Source organism: Equus asinus, chromosome 10 (genome assembly GCF_041296235.1).
Source record: "Equus asinus isolate D_3611 breed Donkey chromosome 10, EquAss-T2T_v2, whole genome shotgun sequence".
Taxonomy (NCBI): Eukaryota; Metazoa; Chordata; class Mammalia; order Perissodactyla; family Equidae; genus Equus; species Equus asinus.
The window spans coordinates 30,925,684-30,949,673 of NC_091799.1; the positions used below are offsets into that span (position 1 = coordinate 30,925,684).

At 52.9% G+C, this 23,990-nt stretch overlaps 2 protein-coding genes across 6 annotated transcripts; both read left to right on the forward strand.

Annotated features, from left to right (window-relative positions):
- The first annotated feature begins 1,520 nt into the window (after window positions 1-1,520).
- Window positions 1,521-11,603, forward strand: ALAD (aminolevulinate dehydratase). Of its 3 annotated transcripts, XM_070518956.1 has the most exons (13): window positions 1,748-1,803; window positions 3,776-3,937; window positions 6,998-7,184; window positions 8,122-8,172; window positions 8,670-8,766; window positions 9,118-9,253; window positions 9,361-9,444; window positions 9,548-9,636; window positions 9,923-9,978; window positions 10,067-10,154; window positions 10,241-10,327; window positions 10,664-10,793; window positions 11,448-11,603. In XM_070518956.1, the coding sequence occupies exons 3-13, from the start codon at window positions 7,072-7,074 to the stop codon at window positions 11,504-11,506; spliced, it is 990 nt and encodes a 329-aa protein (XP_070375057.1). In that variant the 5' UTR covers window positions 1,748-1,803; window positions 3,776-3,937; window positions 6,998-7,071; the 3' UTR covers window positions 11,507-11,603. The 3 variants fall into 3 exon arrangements, with proteins under 3 accessions (XP_070375055.1, XP_070375057.1, XP_070375056.1); XM_070518954.1 differs by lacking the exon at window positions 3,776-3,937 and having other exon boundaries at window positions 1,521-1,803; XM_070518955.1 differs by lacking the exons at window positions 1,748-1,803; window positions 3,776-3,937 and adding an exon at window positions 4,824-5,064.
- An 8,382-nt stretch (window positions 11,604-19,985) lies between these two features.
- Window positions 19,986-23,242, forward strand: HDHD3 (haloacid dehalogenase like hydrolase domain containing 3). 3 transcript variants are annotated; one of them, XM_044779000.2, is made up of 3 exons: window positions 19,986-20,214; window positions 20,638-20,798; window positions 21,748-23,242. In XM_044779000.2, the coding sequence occupies exon 3, from the start codon at window positions 21,906-21,908 to the stop codon at window positions 22,659-22,661; it is 756 nt and encodes a 251-aa protein (XP_044634935.2). In that variant the 5' UTR covers window positions 19,986-20,214; window positions 20,638-20,798; window positions 21,748-21,905; the 3' UTR covers window positions 22,662-23,242. The 3 variants fall into 3 exon arrangements, with proteins under 3 accessions (XP_044634935.2, XP_044634936.2, XP_070375059.1); XM_044779001.2 differs by having other exon boundaries at window positions 19,991-20,214; window positions 20,701-20,798; XM_070518958.1 differs by lacking the exon at window positions 19,986-20,214 and having other exon boundaries at window positions 20,427-20,798.
- Window positions 23,243-23,990: the final 748 nt, after the last annotated feature.

The window sequence follows — 23,990 nt, forward strand, 5'->3', positions numbered from 1 at the left end:
ACAGGTAAGTATAGAGCTTGATGAATTTTCACAAACTAAACACATTCATGTAACTCACACTCAGATCAAGAAACAACACGACCAGCACCCTAAAAAGCCCCTTTGGTCTCACTCCCACTCACTCTCTGTCTTCCCAGTGGTGGTTGCCATCCTGACTTCCCACAGCACAGATTAATTTTGCCAGGGTTTGTATTTCATATAAACGAAGTCATGCAATATGGACTCTTGTGTCTGACTCCTTTTGCTCAACATTACGTTTAAGATGTATTCATATTGTTGCAGTCACAATACGTTTTTATGGATAAGAGTGAAAGATTAAAGTAAAATTATTTTTAAAAAGTGGGGGGTAAGGGTGGGAACAGTTCAGTCAGTAAGAGAAAGATGTGGGAACAATAGATTACACCAAACTGCAACATTTAAAAATTTTCCACCCTGTTTGGGCTCTTGGAGGTAGACGGTCCTAGTTATTTTTAGTTATCAATAAACTCAGAAATGGAACAAGTGTCATGAAAGAAATGTTGGGCAGGGAGATGTCTGAACCGGGGGAAAAAATGAATATTAATTAGCCCTATGAGTTGAAGGAGCTTGGTTAGCAGGCATTGCAGAGAAAACCCAGTATGACATTTAATCTCCCCGGCGATTATTTTCCCAGTCTGTAAAATGAGAAGAGTAACAGAGTTGTCAAAATTAAGTAAGTGAATGTAAAATGCATGGTACTGTCCCTGACTCTAACGCACAACAAACATTACTTCCTTTCCACCAGCTTCCTTGCTTGAACACAGATCAGAATTCTTTAGCTGAGGACTAAGCAGTGTCCTATTTCCCTAGCATACAGCTTCTCTGCCTCTTTAACGTGGAATATAAAAAGGTATAAAACACGTTTGGGGCAGAGATTTTGAGAAATAAAACCTGAGAATAAGTGTAATAACGACCCACTGGCATCCTCTACAATTGAGTCAACTTTTCGGTAATCCCTGACACACCTTTATAAAGGCATTCTGGCGCTACGGTATTGATCCCGACCCCTACTTCACCCATCCAATCCCGCCAGTTCCAAGCCCCACTCGCCTCGCCACATCCCTGCCGCCCGTGCACATCCTCTGCCCCACCCCGCCACAGACCTTCAGTCAGATCTCTCACTGCACCCACCACAGACAGGCCTGATGCCCAAAGTGCCCCCGTCTTTCACATCACGTCTCCCAACCCATGGCACAGAGTGGGCCCTGAGCAATTAAACTGGAATCAATTTTCTCTGAAACCTTGGAAAGCAGCCTGGTGCTGAACTCAACAACTTTAAAATGATCGGTCCGCAAAAGTGGACTCAGTTATTGAGTTAGGCATTATGGTGTTGTTTTAATGTCCTTGACATCCAATATTCTTTCAACAAACAACCAGCGACAAGAATGCGCTCGGCTGGGAAGAAGAGAATCGTAACGGGAACCTCAGCGCCGTGCCTCCCCCGCACGCCCCCTCCCGCGCCGCTCCTGCGTCCCCACGCGGGCTCTCTCGGGTCCTTCCCCGCGCTTGCGCAGGCCGCGGCGCGGGGAGGGGCGGGCCCGCCGGCCCTTCGGCACACCCGATTGGCCAGGCCTCGAGCCTGGCGTGCGTGGGCGGGGCCGCGGATTGAGCGGACAGGCCACCAGCAAACGGCCCTCAGGGGGCGTGGTCTGCACGCGGTTTGGGGCGGGCTGTGAGGGGGCAGCTGCTTCCGGGCGGGCCGCCCCACCCCCACGTGGGCCCGGGGTGGCCCGAAAGAGCCGCAGCGTTGGCGGGAGCGGCGCCTCGCACCCCGTAGGCAGGCAGGTGAGCCGGGGTCGGACTCGGGGAGGTGGCGGACTTGGAGGCGGGAGCTGTGGCACCGAGAATCCCGCGTCTCCAGACGCAGATCGTACTGTGCGCCTGAAGCGCTGGCGGTGCAGCTGGGGGCGGAGTCCCTGTGGGGCCCCTGTTTGGGCACTTAGAGATAGATGGTCCTGCTACGGGACCGTAACCTTGGGCTCCGCGTCTGCTCTGGGGGTCCACCCCGTTGGAGACCGCTGGGTCAGTCTCCATCAGTGCAGAGTCCGAGGTGCCTCGCAGGATGGGGGAGGGAGATGGAAGCAATAACAGCCGCTTTGTGCCAGGCTGGAACCAGGGTTTGAACCCATGTCTACAGACTCCAAAACCCGCTTAACCGTTATGCTGCCAGTTGCAGCCAGGTCTAGTCACCGTTGTACCTCTTTCCTCCCCCACCCCCTTCACCTAGAGTTCTCCCCAAGTCCCAGTCTGCTGGTGAACACCCCTGATATCTGTACTTCGAGTATCAAGGGGTAACGGCGGGCCTTGAGAATCGGGCTGCTGGAGACCTGGAGTCTAGCCCCAGTGCTGCCACTGACCCCCTGCATGATCTTGGGCCAGTGTCTGCCCTTCTCTGAGCCCAGCTTCGCCATCATTTCACTGATGTAATCAGCAAGCTTTAAGAAGCCTCTTAGCCAAGATGTTCTAGGAGTCTGTGGAACTGGTATATTCTCCTTATAGCTCCAAATAGCTAAGCCCAGAGAAGACTGGGCCCTTCAGAGCCCTAGATCAAGGCCTGGTCTCACTCTTCTCTTTAATTCCTGTGTCTGGCACTGGGGCAGGCCCAGAGGAGACACTCAGGAAAAGTGGGTTGCATAAACAGGCAGCCTGGTGACAGCTGCTGTCCTGGGCCCTTCTGGGGCTTTGGATTTCTCGGCCCTGGCCACCTCCTACCTAGCTGGCCCTCTTGACTGCTTCCTGCCTGGCTAGTAGCAGAGCCTGCCAGAACTGGGAACAGCTCCCAACCCACTGTGCCAAGACCACAGCCTCCAGAATCCTCAGCAGAGCACAACACGGGGGGATTCAGCCCTGCGGTACTTTCTCAGCTGCCCTGGTGGCCGCTCTCAGGGCCCAACTTAGGTGACTCCCAGGTTGGGCGAGTTGTCTTCTAAGGAAGGAGGTCCTTTCACAATCAATCTGAAAATGACTTATCCCTCAATGTCTCCTCTTCCATGAAGCCCTTCTTGACTCCCAGAGACAGGTCCCTCCCCCAGCTCCTAGTTCACCTCTCTGCTGTAGGATCTGTATGCTGATTATTTCTCTTCCACCACATAAGGTGCTAGAAGGCACGGACCCTGCCTCAGATAGTTTGGAAGACCCGTGGCCCATACAGCTTTGGGTGTAAACTCTCCTTCTGGGTGTGGTGCAGAAGGCACAGCTGCGATGGCAGGCCAGGAGGTCTGCTTCCAGCTCAGCTCTACTCCTAATGATAACAAAGGGAGCTACACAGTTACCATGTGGCTACTTGGTGCCAGGCACATACCTCGTCACTAAGGCTGACCTTCCCTGTAGCTTTGCAAGTTTGATAGTATCATTCCCATTGTATAGATTATGAAATGAAGACTCTGAAAGGCCAGCCGCATTGCCCAAAGTCACACACACAGCACAGACCAGACTTGGGACTGTTTGGCCCTGGAATGTGCTTCTTTCTGCACCGCCCTAGGCTGTGCAGCAAAGCCTTCCAGCAAAGCCAGCCTGTTTTACTGTGGGTGAGCGTAGGTGCTGGGTCCCACGGTGACTTGCTGTTGTCTTCAGTGTAGTGTCACAGGATCTAGGCTGTGGCTTGCGGGCTCCCTTGATTTGGGAGAAGCGCCACTTGGAAGTGTGTGAAGCTCTCCCAGTCTTAGGGACGTTTTGCAAAGCGAAACCTCCTCCTGGATTAGGCTCTGCGAACAGAGATGCGCCTCCGTTGCTCAGGGCATGCTTTTCTACCCCGCAGACATTTACTAAGCACCTCTTCGAACAGAATGACTGTGTGGTGGAGGTAACGGGGCACGGGACTAGAAGCCAGGGGACCCATGGTCAACTTCAGCTCTGTACCCGACTCACTGTGGATCTCGAGTCCTCTCGCCTTTTTGCACTCCGCTTTCCATGTCAGAATGTACGGAGTTAAACAGGATTGGTGATTTTCAACTTTTTAAATTTTTTTCAGCACTCATACTTGATAGAAGTCAAATCTCTCTGAACCCTAAAATTAAAAAAATAGCTGAAAGTAGAACTGCGCTAGTAAGGCCTCCCTCACCACTCTCACCCTCCCCCTTGTCCCCCATCTGCAAACCCCCAGGCTCCTCAGGGTGAAATTTGGACCACAAAGTTCCTGGGCAGCCCTGCCCTGTTGCTTCTGATGAGCAGGAGGCCTGGGCTCCCTTAGCCTTCTAAAGCAGATGGGGAGTTGAGGCCAGTGGAATACAGCTTTGGATTCCAGAAGCCAGGGGCCTGCTACCAAGACTGTTTTCTGGGAAGTGAATCAGAGATGTGTAGACATAGCTTCAAAATCTGACATAACTCTCCAGAATGACATTGAGCAAGTCACTTAACCTCTCTGAGCCTCTGTTTCCTCATCACGAAAAGTTGGAATAACTCTCTTCAACTAAATGAGATAATATATATACAGAGTACCTTGTCCAGTGCCCAGCACATAACATCCACTGAGTATATTTTTCTGTTTCCTCCATCTCTCCAGCTCCCAAGACAATGATAGTTTGGGCAGAAAGATGCCTGCTGAATCAAGTGTCATCAGTACTATGAGCATAATAGAGAAAACCTTGCACTCGTTGTCTAGAACAAATTCAAATTCTGGCCCAGTTACTAACTAGCTGTGTGGTCTTGGGCAAGTGAGTTAACCTCTCTGACCTGGGCTAATCCCTGGCAGACCTGAGAGCAACTCTTGCATAAAATGGGCGTTCAGGACTTTGTATCTGCTGAATGATTGCTCATTTGGGGGTTGGGACATCTTTGAGGAGGCCTGGCTTGTCCCCGTGTCAGATGATGTGGCTGGCTCAGGGGCGTGGTGGTAGGGTGGTTCCCTGTGTGGCTCCTGATAACCCCCACCCTGCCAGGAGGAGGATCAGATAAAATGGGCCCCTGAGCTGGTTGGGAGGGTGCTAAAGAGGCCTGGGAGACTGGAGAGAAAGACTTGATCGTGTACTAAAGGACCCCCTGCCCGGGAGTCGACACACTAAGATTCCACTCCTGCTGTTTAGCCTCTAACTGGCTGTGTAAGCTTGGGTAAGTCCCTGTCCCTCTCTGGGCCTTGAGGTCCCATTTGTGCGAGGAGAGATTGGCGGTTCTTTATTTTTCTTCCCTGCTTGGCTACTGGGTGTTACCCCAGGCACCTCCAAAAGGAAGTGTCTAAAATGGAGCTCTCCACCTCCTCTCCAAGCTCAGCTGCCCGCCGCCCTCTTCCTGCCTTGTCCCTGTCTCCGTTGCCCTCCGGGTCAAGCAAGCTCAGAGCATCCGCCCCAAGAGACTGCCTCTTGGCCGCCTAACGACGGCCCCTCCTTCTCCGCCCCTCTGACCCCCACAGCCTCTGCCTCTCTGCTCAGGCTGCAAGAATCATCTTCCTGGCTTTGACCAGGCCACTCCCCCGTCCCCTGCTCAGAAATCTTCCGTGACTTCGGTCTGGCCCCCTCTCCTCCCCTCCATACACACATCCTAGATGGCCGCCTGAGTCCTCAGAACCTTCCACAGCCATTCCTCCTTCCCCATCTTTGCCCCTTGCTTCCCTTCCTGAGGGAACGGTCCCTCCTTTTCCTCTGCCAAGCTGAACGCACTTCTGCAAAACCGAGTTCAAGTCCCCTTTTCTCCCAACGAGCTGCTTCTGACCTCCAAACTCACATTGACTCCTGGTTCATTCGTGGTAGGCTCCTCTCGGAGATGCTCTCGATCAGCCCCACCTCCCAACTCAAGGAGAAATCATGCATGCAAGTGCCCAGCATGGCCTGGCACATAGTAGGTGCCCAAGAAACAAATGTTATTGCCCCAGCTTCCTTCTATCTTAGTCCCTTATTTGGCATTTAGGGCATATTGTCTTGTACTTCATGTAATTAAATATTTGCTGTGTGGCAGAGGGCTGTAGGGGAGGTGAAAAGGAACCGACTGTGGACCCTGCCCTGTGGATGCTCAGTCTCCTGGGATGAGATAAGATAGGGCCACAAAGAACTGTTACATAAGAGGTTGTAATCTGGGCAGAAGAGAAGCTTCATGGGAGAGGGAAGGCGGGGGTGCCTCGTGGGGAACCCTGGAGGATGTTGGGGTGGGGATGATGTGGAGAGAGCGCAAGCCTTCTAGGTACAGGGAACAGGGTGAGCAGAGTCACAAGGTAGGCAGGGATGGCTTAGGGAGCAGCAGGGGACTCTCGGGCTGGAAAAGATGGGCTTCAGTATCCACTTTACAGGGAGAGTGTCTGGCTGGCTGGCTAACTGGTGCAGTGCTGTTTAATCCTCTTAGTGTGTGTCATGCCGAATAAGAAGTCCCTGTACCGAGGGGTTAACAGTGCTTTTCCCCAGAGATAGAATTACAGGAGATTTTTCTCTTTTTGCTTATCTAAAATTTCTGCTGAGTTGGGGCCAGCCCCGTGGCCAAGTGGTTAAGTTTGCGCACTCCTCTTTGGCCACCCAGGGTTTGCCAGTTTGGATCCTGGGCATGGACCTACACACTGCTCATCAAGCCATGCTGAGGCAGCATCTCACGTAGAAAAACTAGAAGGCCCTACAACTAGGATATATAACTATGTACTGGGGCTTTGGGGAGAAAAAAAAAAAAGACAAAGATTGGCAACAGATAGTAGCTCAGGGCCAATCTTCCTCACCAAAAAAGAAACCATGCTTTAAAATTTCTGCCAAGCACGTGGACGTTTTCCATGGAATAAACGAAGTTTAAATGTTGGCTAGATTGGTGCTTCTCATACTAATTTCCAATCTGTCGCAGATTGATTCTTTGATAAAATACAGTAAAAATGAGCCACTAGAGACTTGTTGTTTATTGGGTGCAAATTGCCATGAAAGTTTCTGAAGGCCGACTTTGGTTTCTCTACTTAGCTTGTCGTCGTTGACCGGCAGGGTTGGGGAACCACACTAGGAGCAGCTAGCGAGCAGGGGAGGCGGGAATCTGGAAGAGCCCGGGGGTACCGTGTCTCATGTGCCTCCCATCGCCCCCACAGAGCTGAGCACACAGCGGACGCCTCAGGAGCCCTCAGTTCAACCAGCTGGCTGCCCAGTGCCCCCAGTGCCCACCATGCAGCCCCAGTCGGTTCTGCACAGTGGCTACTTCCACCCGCTGCTTCGGACCTGGCAGGCGGCCACCACCACCCTCAGTGCCTCCAACCTCATCTACCCCATCTTTGTCACGTGAGTGCCCAGGAACGGGCTGGCTTCTGATGTGCAGGGTGTGCGTGACCAGAGCAGGCATCTGGGCTGTTATGGTTGGCAAAGTGGACTGTCAGCATAGAGCTGAGGTATCGGAAGTGGCCTCCTGGGTTTGGGACAGCAGTTTTAGGAACAAAACAAACCTTGAAAAGAACTCAGTCTTCGCATTTGGAAGACTGGAAGAATCATCGTGGCCTGCCATCCTGAGCGTTTGCACTAAGACAGAAGCTGAGAAGGTGTTCTGTGGGTTGTTGAGTGCTCTGTTCGTGTAAGAGGTGGCAGTCATGATTATTAATAAAAGCAATGGCTGACATTTATTGAGTACTTACTGTGTACCAGGTACTATGCTAAGCACCGACATCTGTATTATCTCATTCATTCCTGACAATATTCGTATGAGGAAGGTATAAATATTATCCCCTAGAATGTCACTTCTACAAGGACGGGATTTTTGCCTGTTTTGTTCCCTGTTGTGTCGCCAGAGTCTAGAACAGTGCCTGGCCCATAAAAGTGCTCAATAAGTGTTTGTTGAATGAATGATGAATCCACCCAGGACAGAGATGAAGGGCCTGAAGCTCAAAGAGGTGGTATGACGTGGCCAGGCTCACCCAGTCAGTAAGTGGCTCGGATGGCAAGAACCTTCTGACGTGGGAGTCCAGGTTCTTAGCCACTGACTCCTTCTATGATGACTGTCCTGTGGTACAGTAGCTCTTGTTGTCACTGTCATTCTTGTTGCTCCTGTTATTATTTCAGGCCCTGGGCTTGGCCAGTCAGGGGAACCAGACACTGCATCCCATCCTCCTCCACCATCTCCACTTCCATAGGCCTTCCCCGCTCCCCAGCCATCCGTCTCGGTCACCCCCTCACCAGTGGCCCTTCCCATGGCTCCCAGTCCATAGCCCACCCCCCGCTTTTGCAGGGATGTTCCTGATGACGTGCAGCCTATCGCCAGCCTCCCGGGAGTGGCCAGGTAGGAGGCGTGGTGGGGGGAGGGCAGGGGGATGATGGAGGGAGAGATCTCACAGGTGGAGGTGCCAGGAAGCAGAAGCAGACCCGGCAGGTAGAAGATCCGGAGAGGCTGACTTCTGCGCAGTAGACAGAAGGCTTTTCTCAGGGCCGAAGTTGTCCCACAGCAGAAGAGGCAGCCTCCTAAAGTAATGAGCTCCCCACCACCAGAGGCATCACAGCAGAGGCTGTTGCAGAGGAGAGCTGAGCTTCAGAAGGGAGGTCAATAAGAGAACCTTGGAGAGGCCTTCCACAGCTGAATTCCATAGCGCTGCTCCTGGGGTCCTCAGTCTTCCCATCTGTTTGGTGGGTGTGTTGCTGCTCCTCCCTGTACCGTGTGGCTTTAGCCCTTCTGATGCCATGTGTAACTTGGCTCTTAACAGAGGCACAGCGTGCAGGGGTAGGCAGGGACCCTTGGCTGGGACCTCCCTCATTTCAGCCTTCTACCCTACCCCCGTGCAGGTATGGTGTGAACCGGCTAGAAGAGATGTTGAGGCCCCTGGTGGAAGAGGGCCTGCGTTGTGTCCTGGTCTTTGGTGTCCCCAGCAGAGTTCCCAAGGTGAAGAATCGCAGGAGGAATTGAGGGGGGGGCGGTTTGGGTGAGTGTGAGCTAAGTTTCCACACTGACCCTTGCTCTGGCCTTGTGCTGGCCTTGGGGCCACAGCTGAATGGACATGGCCCCTGCCCCTGAGATAGCACCCTTATAAGGTCAGGAAGCTAAGTAGGGCTGCGACACTGGCCAAGTCAAGTCCCCTCTGTAAAATGGAGGCAGTCCTCACTGTGCTCCCTCGTCCAGGGGCTGTGATGATGATGGAAGGAGCAGGCCAGGCTGTGCTCTGTGATGGCTTTCTGTCATGCTTCCCTAAAGCTTCATGTAACAGACACACCGCTTTGTCCTTCCCCTGCCTAGGACGAGCGGGGCTCTGCGGCCGACTCTGAGGACTCCCCAACTATTGAGGCGGTCCGTCTGTTGCGCAAGACCTTCCCCAGCCTCCTGGTGGCCTGTGACGTCTGCCTGTGCCCCTACACCTCCCATGGCCACTGCGGTGAGCACCCTCCCTCCACCAGCCCTGCTGGCACCCACAGTTCTCCCCACGATGGGGACGGGCCAGGGCCCAAGATGCTCCCCAAAACCCAGCTGTCTGTCCTGCAGGGCTTCTGAGCGAGAACGGGGCAATTCAAGCCAAGGAGAGCCGCCAGCGGCTGGCAGAGGTGGCACTGGCCTATGCCAAGGCAGGTGAGTGAGTCAGCCACCAGCAGGGCTGAGCCCCTCCATTTCACGGAGGTGGCAGAGTGGATAGGAGGTCTGAGAGTTCTGAAGGCGACCCTCTGCCCCTCAGGATGTCAGGTGATAGCCCCGTCGGACATGATGGACGGACGCGTGGAAGCCATCAAGGATGCTCTGATGGCACATGAACTTGGCAACAGGGTAGGGGCAGGGAGTGTGGGGAGTGGTGGGGCGAGGTGAGGAGAGAGCCTGGACCAGGCCTGCCCTCATATCTGCCAAGAATCGTAGAACCGAAGACAGCACCAGACGAGGCCTTTGGGATCCCTCCCAACCTCTGCACTCCCATGGGGAAATCAAGGCCCAGAGCTCCAACGGGACTAGACCACAGGCCCTTTGCTTCCGGCCTAGGTCCTTTCTCTCCCCATCTCCTCCCCCTGGGGCATCTGAAAGGGCTGCCTGAGCCTCGACCCCCATTGTCTCCCTGTAGGTCTCCGTGATGAGCTATAGTGCCAAGTTTGCTTCCTGTTTCTATGGACCTTTCCGGTGAGTGGGGATAGGCAGGGGTCTGCTGTTAAATCCCTGAGCCGTTAACCCCAAAGCTGGAGCCCCCCCTGATGCCTCTGCTCCCCAGGGATGCGGCTCAGTCAAGCCCAGCCTTTGGAGACCGCCGCTGCTACCAGCTGCCCCCCGGAGCACGAGGCCTGGCCCTCCGAGCGGTGGTGAGTGACCAGGGTTTGGGCCCCGCCGAGCCTGTCCCTCCCACCTCGCCTCCTGAGCCCTGCCCACACCAGCCCTCATCCCTTAGGACCGGGATGTGCGGGAAGGAGCTGACATGCTCATGGTGAAGCCGGGAATGCCCTACCTGGACATTGTGCGGGAAGTGAAGAACAAGGTGAGCACAGGCAGAGACAGAGGGGCTCAGGGAGGTGAGAGAGCTTGTCCACAGACTCGGGGACCTTAGGTTGAAGGGCTGCAGAATCTCAGAGTTGGAAGCATTCTGCCCCTCCGCATCCCTGCCCAGGAACCACCATGGGCTTCTGGACCAGGGCTGACAGGAGCCTTGGAACCACTCTGCTTGACCAGTTCAGGAATGGGCCAGGCTGCCAGCAGCAGTGACTGGGAGCATGGGGCTCCACATGGTCACAGATCGGCCAGGGAGGAAGGGACACTCGCTGGGACACGCCCACCCTCCACTTCAACCTGTCTGCCCTCCGCTGCTTCTCTGTAGCACCCTGAACTCCCTCTCGCTGTGTACCACGTTTCTGGAGAGTTTGCCATGCTGTGGCACGGAGCCCAGGCCGGGGCGTTTGATCTCAAGGCTGCTGTCCTGGAGGCCATGACTGCTTTGCGCAGAGCAGGTAAACAGCTGGAGGCAGGGTTTTTGACCCGTACCACTGGGACTAATAGGTACTTTGCCCAGAGAGGGAAGTGAAGGCATGGGACAGCCTAGAGTGTTAGGCCTGGAAATCCCAGTGATCTAAACAGACACAGGTTGAGGAAGAGACGTGGAACTGCAAAATAGAATGTCGAACAGCGAAGGAAGCAGAGCCCTCTGTTACTTTTTGGTTTTGAGACCTTGGCCACGGCCCTTCTCCGAACTTCAGTGCCCTCATCTATAAACTAGGGCTATGATACCTGGTGCCTGGCTGTTGTGGGGATTCAGTGAGCTGATATGTGTCATTGGCATATGCTTATCGCCCCCCATCAATGGGAGCTGGTTTTGTTGGTGTAGCACACAGCGTGAGAAGGGGGCTTACAGCTCGCCTCTTTCCCCCACTGTGCATTTTACACATTGGCCGACTGATGCCCAGAAAGAGAAGATGACTTGCGCGTGGTCACACAATGTGCAGAACTAGACCTGACCAGAACTGGGCTCAATCTTATGTTGCGACGCCCCTGGGCTGTGCCTCTTCATGGTAGCCTTCTGCCCTCCCTGGCCTTCATCTCCTGGAAGATGTGTTCAGAACTGATGCCCCACCCCTCCCCTGCTTCCTGCTTCTCTGCCCACACAGGTGCTGACGTCATCATCACCTACTACACACCTCTGCTCTTGCAGTGGCTGAAGGAGTGATGGAGAGAGTGTGGAAGCCCCAAGAACTAGAACTTTAAAAAGGTCCCGGGGTCTTGGAGAAGTGAAAACTAAAGTAAATGCTGCTTTTAGAACTGTGTCCTCGTGCCCTCTTCCTGCTCACATGCCCCAGGTGGTTTCTGCCAGCATGCCAAATCTTACCACTCGCAGCCACATCCTCAACGGGCTCTCCCGATCTTCCCCACTCCTCCGCGGGGGCAGCCCTGAGGCTCACCTCTGCCACTCCTAGCTCCTTTTTCTGGTGTGGCTTCAGCTTGAAAGCCACCAGGAGTCACGGGCGCGAACTTGGTGGGTCCTGGGAGAGGGGCTTAGAGCACTTGGGGGAGAGGAGGGCAGTTGGATCTTGGCTCCTCAGAAGCTCTGGAAAGTCCGACGCCTTTGGCAGCAGAGCTGGGCGCTGGGACTGAGGCCTAGATTGACGTCCCCAGGTTTAGAGTTGAGATGTGCTGCGATTCCACCAGAAGGCGATTTCCACACAGGGCGGGGGTTGCCGGGCTCCCTGAGATCTGCCGTTCTACTCTGAGCCCTAAACCAGAGAAGAATTACTCATTAACGAGCAGCAGCACTGCCTGAGGATCAAAATTCAGAGGCAAGCACAGAGTTCCTGATTGTTGGAGATGCCACCACCAAAAAGGCTTTTTATTGAAGAGAGATTTTTTGAGAATGTTGGCTCCTCGCCCAGGCATGGTGCTGGGTACTGGGCGTCTAGCAGGAGAGACCTCAGCTTGTTTCTCTGTGTGGAATCTATACAAGGAGAATGGGGGAGATAGACAACAAGAACACAGACAAATAACGCAGTTACAAATTATAATAAATGCTTTGAAGGAAAGAGAGGATCTGACAGAGAATAACAGACAAGGGGCCTCTCGAGAGAGGGTGGTCGAGAAGCCCTCCCTGAGGTTAAGGGACTAGGGCAGGTCCTTACGGGAAGCAGAGGGAAGCACGCCAGAAGCCACGAGAATGACCCAAAGTGTGCAGAGATCCTGCGGTGGGAGGGGGTTGGCAGGGCTGCTGGGAGCAGGGTGAGGAAGAGGAAAGTGGGCGACAGGACTGGAGGCTGCAAGGGGAGATCCTACACCTTGTAGGACCTTGGGTTTTATTTTGCGTCTGACGCAAAGCCTTCTGAAGGATCTTAACCAGAGTTATGTGTGGGAAAACCAATTTCCCACATTCTGCTGCTATGGAAAAATGGAGGGTCCCAAGAGACAGTCTGGTTGAGGGGCTATTGCAGACCCCGGTGAGTAATGACAGTGGCCTGGACCAGGGTGGTGGCAGTGGAGAGACGAGGATGCAAATGTGTTCAGCACACATTTTGGAGGCGGAATTAACAGATTTTGCCAAAGCTTTAAATCCGTGGGAGGTGAGGGCAAGGGGAGGGGAGGAAACAAGGATGCCTTCGCGGGTTTCTGGCTGGATCGACTGGGTGAGTGGTTTCAATTCGTTCTTCTGAGACTGACACGACATGATGTTTTCCCCTAGTGAAAGTTAAGGCCCATTTAAGGAGGAGTCACTTTGCAGGTCCACCTACCCATCCGCAAAGTGACAAAAAATCCCAACTTTAGGGCCAAAAAGCAAGTTCAGTTTGGACCTGAGAGCAATACAGCCTCTTTCAAAATTTAGAATTATGAACTCCTGGCGGCTCCTACAGTCAGACAGTCCTCTCTGACTCCTGGTAGTCTTCCCTAGCACTGTCGCCGACTTAACTGAAGATGCGAGCTCAGCCTTTTGAGAGATGGTCCGCCGAAGTCAGGGCCTGAAGAGTTGCAAAGCTTCACCTTCCAAGGAGCTTGAGCCTGGATCTACCACCTAGGGGCCTGAAGCACTAATTGGGGAGCAGCCATTGATGGGCCTCGGGCTTTGACCAGACCAAGACCTTTTGCCATCTTAGCTTCTTGGCTTCCTGTCTCCTGGCCCCTGAACTGCTTTCTGGTTAGTCTGCAAGGGCAGCTTTTTCAAGGCCATCTCGCATTCATCATTGCCAAGCAAATGGGCTTGGCTCTCTTCTAGGCACAGAGAGATGGGAGACAGACACTGTCCTTTAGGTACAAATGTTACAGAACCAAAGCTGGTCCGCTTCTTGGTGAGTTGAAATCAAAGCCTTCACCAGAAGTAGTTGTCACACGAAGTCACGTTTATTTGCAGCAAACCAGGAGCCCATGGGGAATTATTTCCAAAGCCATGGGTCCCCAAGGCACCTTTTATTTCAGATGGGGAGTGAATATTCAAAAGGGAGAGGTGGGTATTTGCTTGCGCAGGCTCAGCTGGAAAACATGCTTCCACATACATCGCGTGTTATGATAATAAGGCCTAAGCTGCTCCTGGGGCAGAGATCTTATCATTAAAATAAAGTAAAGGTCATCTCTTGGGCACTTCTGGGCCCTCTGCACAGGTGTCCCTTTTGTGGTGGGGTTTGGACCGGTTCAGGGTGGTTGGTGATTGCATCCCAACATACCTAAAAAAGCAATTTGGAGAAACAGTTAAGTGCTTCCAAAACCTCCTTTGAGTTCCTGAGGGCAGTTCGTTGGTGATACAAACAGTCCACAAGAAGCAAACAACTCTGTGTGTCCAGACCTGCCCGCTCCCCCGGCGGGGGGGTGGGAAAGTGGTAAACATCGAGTGGAATGAGGATGCGTCTCCCTGAGGAGAACCAGGCGGCAGACATCCCTAATGACCAGTGATGTGCTGTGAAGGAGGTCACCGGGACCTGATCTGGTTTGAGGATCAGAAAATGCTTCCCTGAGGGACTGACGTTTAAGCCTAGACCTGGAGGATGAGCAACCAAGCTAAGACGTGTCTGGGGAACAGCATTCCAGGCAGAGGGAAGAGCAGTGCAGAGGCCCTGGGGCTAGCATGAGCTGGAAGAACACATGGCTGGTGCACAGGGAAGGATGGAGGAAGAGGTGACCTGAACTGAGTGGAGAGAAACCGAGGCCAAACCCTGTGGGGACAAAGGCCATGTTAGCCTTTTGAGGCTTTATTTCGGGAGACAGGGAAGCCATTTGAAGGCTTTTAAACAGGGGAATGACTCACTCTGATTTGCATCTTTTGAAAGCATTTTAATAAGACTGGCAAAGGGCAGGTGAGAAATGTGGCCTGGGCTGGAGTGGGGACACTGCGGGTGGAGAGGGGGGTGGATTTAGGAGGTAGATTAGATGTGAAGGACGATCTTGGCTTGAGTTCCTGGGTGGCTGATAGGCCATTTACTGAGATGGGGAAGCTTGGAAGAGGGTCAGGGTGGAGGGGGAGTCCTAAATTTAGCTTGGGTGCACAATGAGGAAGCTATATCTAGAGAGCTTATATGACTCACCCAAGGCAACAACAAGTTTGTGGCAGAACTGGGTCTAGATTTCCAGTCACTGGAAAACAGCACAGCTGGGATTTGAACCCATATAGCCCAACTCCAAGGCCTCTGTGCCAGTACCCCTAACCACTGTGCCATACCACCTCCTAATGAACAGTAGCAAAATTATGAGTCTAACGATGCTATTATTAGCTCCAGTAATGGGGCGAACCAAGGGGCTGAGTTGTCTTCAGGCATCGCAGTCGATGTGGGTGGCATCCTCTGGAGTCGGGATTTGTCACCTGGGGTGCCAGCCTGGTGTCTTCTCCAGGCCCCCCACCCCCACCCCAGTGTTTTGTCTACAGAGGCAATAATGGCCAGGCAGGCAGCAGGAGTGGTTTGGGTGGTCCTGGGACCTCTGGCTCCTCTGCAGTCCCCATCTCCTGCAGTGTGCCTTGCTCTTGCCTAGTGGTAATTTTATTCTTGGGCAGAGAACTCAGATTTCATGATCAACAAGGCATACTATTCTGAGACTTCTAGATGTCACATCCCATTGGTAAGCATTAAGGGCCTCTCTTAACAAGACTTCGTTTTCTTATTTCCCTCTCAGATGGGCCAGCTTGGACTGGAGCTTGTCTGTTTCTTGTGGGACCTCCCTGTAGGCCACAACAGATAGCCAACACATTCCACCATCCTCACTTTTTGCTTTACTAGGATCCCTAAAACTACGACCTCAGTGGGCATATGGTTGAGGATCCCAAAAAACAACAGGCATTTTAACCAGCCACTTTACTGCCAATTTTCCCACTAGGGAAGGAGGAATCCTCACCTGCTCCATACCCAACACGGACTCTGCCAATTCCACATATTAGGGCCTGTGAGTTGCAACACCCATACTCCGTATTGTTCCGGGTACTCTTGGTTGCAAGTACCAGAAACCCCAGTCAACGGCAAAAAGGGAAACGATTGGTTTTCATAACTGCATTGTGGTAAGGTCAGATGTGGTTGGGTCTAGGGTCAAAGGTTCCCATGGAGGACTCTGTCCCTTCCCAGCTCTTATCTATGTTTGCCGCAGCTTGGCTTTATTCTAAGATGGACTTTTGCCACTTGACAGCAACATGATGTTTAGATGGTCCTTAAGACTGACAGTCCCAGAGAGAGATCCTTTTTGTCCCATCCCATCCCATCATAAGAAATCTCTGGACGTCTCTGATTGGCCCCGCTCAGGTTACATGACCAGCCTCTTGGTTCAGTCACTGTAAACAATGGCATGGAAGACGTGGTGCCGTGATTGGCAAGGTCTGCCTCATCACGCTGAGGGCTGGTGGGGTCTCAGAGCTTTTGCACCAGCGCTTCCCTTCGCCTGGAATGCTTTTCCCAAAATCTGGACGGCTTTTAATTTATTTAATTAATTAATTTATTTTTATTTGGTAAGATCTTGGCTTAAGTATCACGTCCTCAAAGCAACCCAGTCTGACACCCAATTTAAAGTCATTTTCCAGTCACTCTGCATTAGGATTCAAGTCCAGTGGATATGACAAAAGCCAAAATAATGATAGCTTAAGATGGAAACCTCTTTCTCTCCGAGCAGTCCAGGGCTATGTCAGCCACATGGTGTTGGGGCTCATGGCTCCTGCCTTGTTCTGTCATCTTCAACACCTCTTGGCTTCTATCTCATGATCAAAGATGGCAGGTCCAGTTCCCACCATCAGCTCCTCTTTTCAGCTAACAGGAAGAGGAGAAAGGCCAGTGGAGGGCATGACCCTTCTTTATAAGGGCGCAAGCAGAAAGTTGCACACGTCACTTCTGTCCCCATGCCCTTGTCTGTACTTAGTCATATGGCCACAGCTAGTTGTGTAAGGGAGGCTGGAAAATAAAGTCTAGTGGGGCAGCCATGTGCTCAGCTAAAACTCAGGTTCAGTTACTAAGGAAGATGGAGAGAATGGATATTGGGGCAAATGGCCATCCCCACCACGTGGTGTTCTTGTAATCACAGAAGCAATGGTCAGAATATCAAAGTAAAGAGGTCCTTAGAGAGCATCTAGTTAAACGCTCTAATTTTATAGATGGGAGACAGACCCAAAGAGGAGACTTCTCCAAATTCACGCAAGCCAGTGGCAGACCAAGGCTGGGATTCAGGTCTCCTAACTTCACGCCCAGTGCTCAGAACTGGGGAAGGGATTGTGATGGTGTCAGGGTGACAGGTTGGACTTAGAGGGACTTTAGCTCTTTATGTATTACCTTAGCCTCACATGCATTTTTATATTCCTATATTACATCTAACAAGGATATATTCACGTGTTATTTATGTAAATAAAAGTAAATGAAAACTTGGCCAATACATATATGAAAAGGTGTCATCTTTATTAATCAATGGAGAAATTCAAATCAAAACCACAATGCAATACCACCATACATCCATCAGAATGCCTAAAATTTTTAAAGATAGACAATGCTAACAGCTGAGAATGTGGAGCAGTTGGAACTCTCAGACATTACTGAACCATTACATTATCAACCACTTCAGAAAACAGGCCCTATCTACTCAAGCTGAACATAAGCATTCCCATATGGTGGGAATAAGTGATTGGAAGAAAAAGGGGTTCCAGGGTTCTGGAAATGTTTTTTTCTTGGTCTGGGTGCTAGTTGCATGGATATGTTCACTTTGTAAAAAGTCAAGGACATGTACACTTCTTTGCATTTTTCCCTATGTATATTTTGTAAAAATTAACTCAAAAGATAAATAAGTGAAAATTTAAAAGTAAAGAGAGAGAGATGTATGTCTGGTGGGCCCAGCCTGCGGTTACTTAGTGCTGTAGTATGAGACTGTCGAGGAAGAAGCCCTCACGTAAGAAACTTGGTTTCTCAAAGAGAAATGACTTGAGCCAACGTCCAGTAGAGTGACATGGCAGGTGTCTCCAGAAGCAAATCACCAGGCCAGGACACACTGGGCAGATCAAGGGGTGAAACCCTCCGAGGATTTCTGTCATCTGACTTAGAGAGGAAACTGTACCTATTAAGTGTACCCATTTTTGAACTGGCAAGTCAAAAAGAAGCTTGTTCCAGAAGAGCAGGGACCTCTCATTGGCTTTCCTGTGACAAAAGGCTCCTTTTTCTCTGCTGAAAAAGTTCCTCAGAGAAAGAGAAAGGCAAAACCTAGAGGACAGTTAAATCAGGGCCACAACTCCAGGGGGTGCATTCATATAGATCATAATGGAAATGCCCCCCTTGTGGAGTGAGTGCCCTGGGTTGAAACAGTTATGTGACCTCAAACCAAACCCTTAAGCTCTCAGGAGACTCAATTTCCTCATCTGAAAAGAATCATCATCTACTTCGCAAAGAGCTCTTCTGTGTGACCTGCTTTGATCCTGATGTAGACGTGGTCTATTTACATATGGAGAAACCGAGGTTTGATGGGCAAAGTTAATTATCTTGGAAATTAAAACTCATCCGGACTTCAGTTGGAAGTTATTTTGGCCAATGCCCCCATGTTGCATATTGGAGACTGAGGCCCACGTTTTGGGTGGCCAATTCTGATCCCCCCCCCCCAACTCCCACCTCTAGGATCATGCTTGTGACACATAACGAGTTTTTCCTAATGAGCCCCTGGAGCCAGGCTCTCGCTTTCGGTCTCAAGGGCTGTGACTCTGCACTTTGTACTTCCTCCCAGGCCCGAACCCAGCGAGTGAGGCAGTTCTGAAGTGAACAGACCAGCCTTGGAATACAGGAGGAAGTTTTGTTAAAAAAAAAAAAAAAAAAAAGAGAGGGGTGGAGGGAAGGAAGAAAAAATTTTATGCATGTTTGTGTGTTCCTAGAAAAACGTCTGCTAGCTTAATAACCAAAGCGTCAGCGACCCCTGGGGAGTGAGTAGGGGTGGGACGCCCTCCCTTCCTCCCTGCCCCACGGCCTTTGCCCTTGCTCAGTAAACAGGCTGGGGCCCTAGCTCCATAGCACTTGCTAATTCCTCGCCTGGAGTACTTGTCCCTTAATCTGCATCCGGGTGCCATTCAGATCTTTGCTCCTGCCCTAACCATCTCATTCAGAGGCCCCCTGCCACTGTTCATGGGACCATTTTGTTTTATTGCCTCCAGCACTTATCACTGTCTGAAATCTTGTTTATTTCCTTGATTTTTGTCTGGCCCTCCCATGTCCCATGAAGACAGGAAGCCCCTCTTGTTTCCTACTATCCTCAGTGAAGGACAGGTCAGACACAGAGCAGACAGATGCTCAGTAAGTAGTTAGTGAATGAGGCTGGACTTTAAGCTTTTTACTTTGCACACTTTGTATTTTTAAACATTTTTGAGATGAGACTGATGGCTTTTTTTTTTCACCAAAAGGGAAAAAAGCAGCTAGTTTACTGCAGAGGACTCTGCCCTTAGCAAATTGTCTTGAGTTAGACAGGTGTCCAACTGAAGGCAATTCCCTCCTGGTACCGACTGGGGACTCAGACCAGAGAGGGGCAGCGTCTTGTCCAAGTCCATACAGCACTCAGCACGCCAGGGAGGGACCCAAATCACCCTCTTCCCAAGTCAGCCTGGGCACCTCCCAGGGGTATCTGGATCCAAGGGAAGTGGAGGGGCCTGGAGGAGAGAGAGGGGAAAAGGGAGAGCTCAGAAAGTGGGCCAGGGGAGGCTGGCTGGGTGGCGGAGTGGTTAAGTTTGCACGCTCCTCTATGCTACCCAGGGTTTCTCTAGTTCGGATCCTGGGCACGGACATGGCACCACTCATCAGGCCACGTTCAGGTGGTGTTCCACGTACTACATCTAGAAGGACCCACAACTAAAATATACAACTATATATTGGGAGGATTTGGGGAGAAAAAGCAGAAAGAAAAAAAAAAAGGAAGAAGAAGATTGGCAACAGTTGTTAGCTCAGGTGCCAATCTTTAAAAAAAAAAAAGAAAGTGGGAAGAGGGAGTACCCGGAGGGCATGGCGGGGAGAGGGTACCAGGCAAAGGCTAGACGTGGAGTAGGGGGCAGAAGGGCTTGGGAGGGGAACTGGGAGAGTGGGGTCTTACAAGGGGCGGAGAGGGTAACGGAAGGGACGCCTAGGATCGCGGTGACGGCGGGTGACCGAGGCCGCGGGGTCCAGGGAGGTGCCGGTGTGGCGGCAGGGGGCGGGGCGAAGAGGAGGGGGCGGGGCGAAGCGGAGAGGCCGGGGAGGAGCAGCGGGGGGCGGGGCGAGGCGGAGAGGCGGGGCAGGAGCAGTGGGGGCGGGGCGGAGTGGGCAGGAGCCGAGACGGTAGAGGGCTGCGATCTGGAGAGGAGCCCTCCGTGGAGTGCGTGGCCCTTGGGATCCCACGAGCGAGGGGCGGGTCTGCGGCTCTGGGGGGCTGCCAGGCGTCTGCGCGTCTCCCCCGAGCCTGCGTGCGCCTGAGGCTTCCCACGTGACCGGCTTTCCTGCGAGGCAGGTGGGTCCTGGGCCTCTGGCATGGCGCCGAGCCTTCGGAGCTCGCTGGAGCCTAGAAAGTCCCCAGGAGTCCAGCCCCTTCCGCCCCGGGTCACCCAGCATAGGGCAGCTCTGAGGGCGGGCGCTCTGGACTTTGCCGCCACCGAGCCCTGGAGGTGGGGAGGCAGGGTGAGCAGTTCAGGCTTGCAGCCCGGATCCCCAGCTCTGGCTTCCAGAAATGGAAAACGCTGTGGGTCGGGGGCCAGAGCCCTTAATTCTAGTCTTAGCTGTGCCCGTGACTCCCTGCGTGACTTTGGGTGAATTCTGCCCCTCTCTGGGCCTCCAGTTACCCATTTGCAGAGTGAGAAGGTCTTTGGATGGGTCTGCCTACCTTCCAGATAGAATTTATTTCCTTGACATACTTCCTCTACGGCTTGTTGCCCAGATTCACCAGCCAAGTCCGTCCCTCAGCAACACTTTGGCTGCACTCTGAACTTTGGCCCCCCAGGTTTCAGCTGGAAGCCTGGGCTTGTCTGGAATCGACTCTGGGGAGAGAAGCTGCATCCAACCTCTGGACAACAGGCTGGGGCATTTGCTGTGCATTGGGTGAGTAATCGTTTCCTGGGCTCTTTACTCAGGCAGATGTTATTACCTCCAGTAAAGATGACGCTGGGCTCAGAGGGGCTTAGAGACAGGTAGCACCAGGCAGCTCTGTCCTGCACTGTACAGGTTCACCAAGTCGGATGTCTTTTTTAATCCAAATATGTCTAAGCATGATGCAGAGAAAGGGAGCACTGGACAGAGAGTCTGGAAGTTTGCGTTCTAGTCCTAGCTGTGCCACTGAATCATCTTAGGCAAGTGTTTGCCCCTTTCTGGCTCAGTCTTTCCTGACAGACAGTCAAGGGTTTCAAATGGTCAGATGATCTGCAAGAACCCTGTCTTTGGCATTGCTAACAATAGTAATAGCAATCCTAATTATTATTTTTTCCTACTTTGACACACAAGGCCCTGCTTGAGCAGCCCCTGTCTACCCAAAGCACCAGACTCCTTGCCCTGCCTCAGGACCTTTGCACTGGCTGTTTGCAGTGCCAGGAACACTAAACCACCTTCATTCCCCGCATAGTCATTCTTCAGATCTCCACCGAAAGTTCACTTGCTTAGGAAGTTCCCTGACGACAAGGACTAGATGGGGTCTCTGGATTTATATCCTCACGGTACATGCTGTCTTCCTTGTGCTTAGGTGTTTGTGTAGTTTTCTGTCTCATATCTGTATCCCCTATTCTCGTGGCCTGTAAAGCCACGAAAGCTGGAAATCTGCCCTGTTCCCAGGCATCTAGCACATAATAGATGCTCAGAAATTTGTTGTGGGACAAACAGGCAATCTCATTCAGTCCAACAGTCTTGTGAGGTTGCGTCCTTGTGCTTCTCTCATGCATGAGGTGCGTGACATTCCTAGGGTCGCACAGGGAGTGGGCAGCGCCAGAATTTTAACCCACCCTGTCTCTGATCCCAAGGCCTGCACTGCCACCTCACTTGCCATGCCGTCTCATTTCAGGATCTTCTGCTGTGAAGACATTACCCACGTGCCAGCAAATCGGACCCACCAGGCCTGGAAAGAGAAGACCTTTAGGGTGTGGAGGGGTGGTCTTGTCCAGCTCGGTGTTCCTTCACGTGGGGCAGAGCTGGGGTGGACCTGGCCCCCTCCTGCAGATCATGGCGCGCCGGCTACAGATCCGACTGCTGACGTGGGATGTGAAGGACACACTGGTCAGGCTCCGCCGCCCGGTGGGGGAGGAATACGCCACCAAGGCCCGGGCCCATGGGCTGGAGGTGGAGGCCGCGGCCCTGGGTGAAGCCTTCGGGCAGGCGTACAAGGCTCAGAGCCACAGCTTCCCCAACTATGGCCTGAGCCACGGCCTCACCTCCCGCCGCTGGTGGCTGGATGTGGTCCTGCAGACCTTCCACCTAGCAGGTGTTCGGGATGCCCAGGCAGTAGTCCCCATCGCTGAGCAGCTGTATGAGGACTTCAGCAGCCCCGGAACCTGGAAGGTGTTAGAGGGTGCCGAGGCCACCCTGAGGGGGTGCCGGAAACGAGGTCTGAGGCTGGCAGTGGTCTCCAACTTCGACCGGCGACTGGAGGATATCCTGGTGGGTCTTGGCCTGCGGGAACACTTTGACTTTGTGCTGACCTCTGAGGCTGCTGGCTGGCCCAAGCCGGACTCCCGAATCTTCCATGAGGCCTTGCGACTTGCTCAGGTGGAACCGGCGGTGGCAGCCCATGCTGGGGACAGTTACCACTGTGATTACAAGGGGGCCCGAGCTATAGGCATGCACAGCTTCCTGGTGGCTGGTCCGGGGCATTTGGAGCCTGCGGTCAAGGATTCTGTACCCCAAGAACACATTCTCCCCTCACTGTCCCATCTGCTGCCTGCCCTTGTCCGCCTGGAGGGCTCCCCTCGGGGACTTTGAGTCTGGCAAGGGAAGTGGCTGGGCCCAACGAATACTGGAGACGGGGAGCCCCTTCCTTCCTGAGATGTGGCCTTGCCCCTCTCCCTGCAGCCTCTGTAACGCATTCTGACTATAAAGCAGTGAGTGCGGCCTTCACCCCTGCGCCACCACAGCTCCTGGTCTCTGAAACGGTTCGTTCATTCACACCTGTGTCCCTTTTCTGCCATGTGTCCCCCTCACCTCCTGCAGGACTCACTGAGGGCCCAACTACCTTCCGACCCAGACACTTTCAAACTTTGCCTTAGCAGCAGGGCCCCTTTGTCATGGACGATCTTACGTGGAACCCCAACATGGAAAATGAAAAAACGAGAAACTAGTCCGGTTGAAGCAGAGGTCCTGGAGCCCCTCAGTCAGGCCCTGAAACCTCTAGACTCTCCTCCTGGGAAGCCTGAGGTTGGAGCTGCTTAGGTGGGAAATCGGGGTGCTAAGCTGTGCTGTGGGGACATGTGCCCGAGGACCACATGAACAGGCGGTTGTGGACAGGGAACATGCACTTACAGTCGTGAGCAGAAATGGATTTATGCCTGCCACGTGTCAGGTACTCTGCTAAGGCCTTTCTATGCATCTGTAACCCTCAAAGCTGCCTGGTGGGCGTAGGTAGTGTGACCTCCACTTTACAAATGAGGAAAGGGATTCAGAAGTTAAGCAGCCTGCCTAAGGTCATGGCTAGTACGTGAGGGAGCCAGGGTTCCAATTTAGGCATATCTGACTCCAGAACCCATTGGCGTGACCACTAGATTGCACGTTGAAAGGGGTCCGTGTCACAAGACATAGCGCAGTGGAGAACCTGGGAGAAGAGGGAAGATGTCCTAAAGGATGTCAGTCTTGAAGGGCACCCCAGTCATAGGGCTTAGCCTGGGAGCAGGAAAGGACGGGGAACAGGGACCGGAGCTCGAGGTGGCGGAGGGTAGGGAATGTGGGGGGAGTCACTGAAGATGGAAGTAGTAGCCTGCATTTTTTGATTCCATATCTCTCCTCCCTCTCTCCTCCTCACACCTCTCTACTTGGTATTGACTAGATGCCTCTGTGCCCTGCCCAGTGCCAGGCACAGGGGAAACCACAGGTGAGAAGCACATGGACAGGCGCATATGGTGTATGCTGTGGTGCCAATAGTCAGGGAGGGCTCTGGCGTGGACCCTGAGCTGGGGTGGCATTTAGATGGGCAGAGGGATAAGGGGCATTCTTGGTAGCAGGCCCGCGAACCATGGACTGAAGGCTACTGTGGGGAGTTAGACTGGTGGTTTGAGGAGCATGGCATGAGCCTTCAGGTGCCACATACAAGAGCTTGGC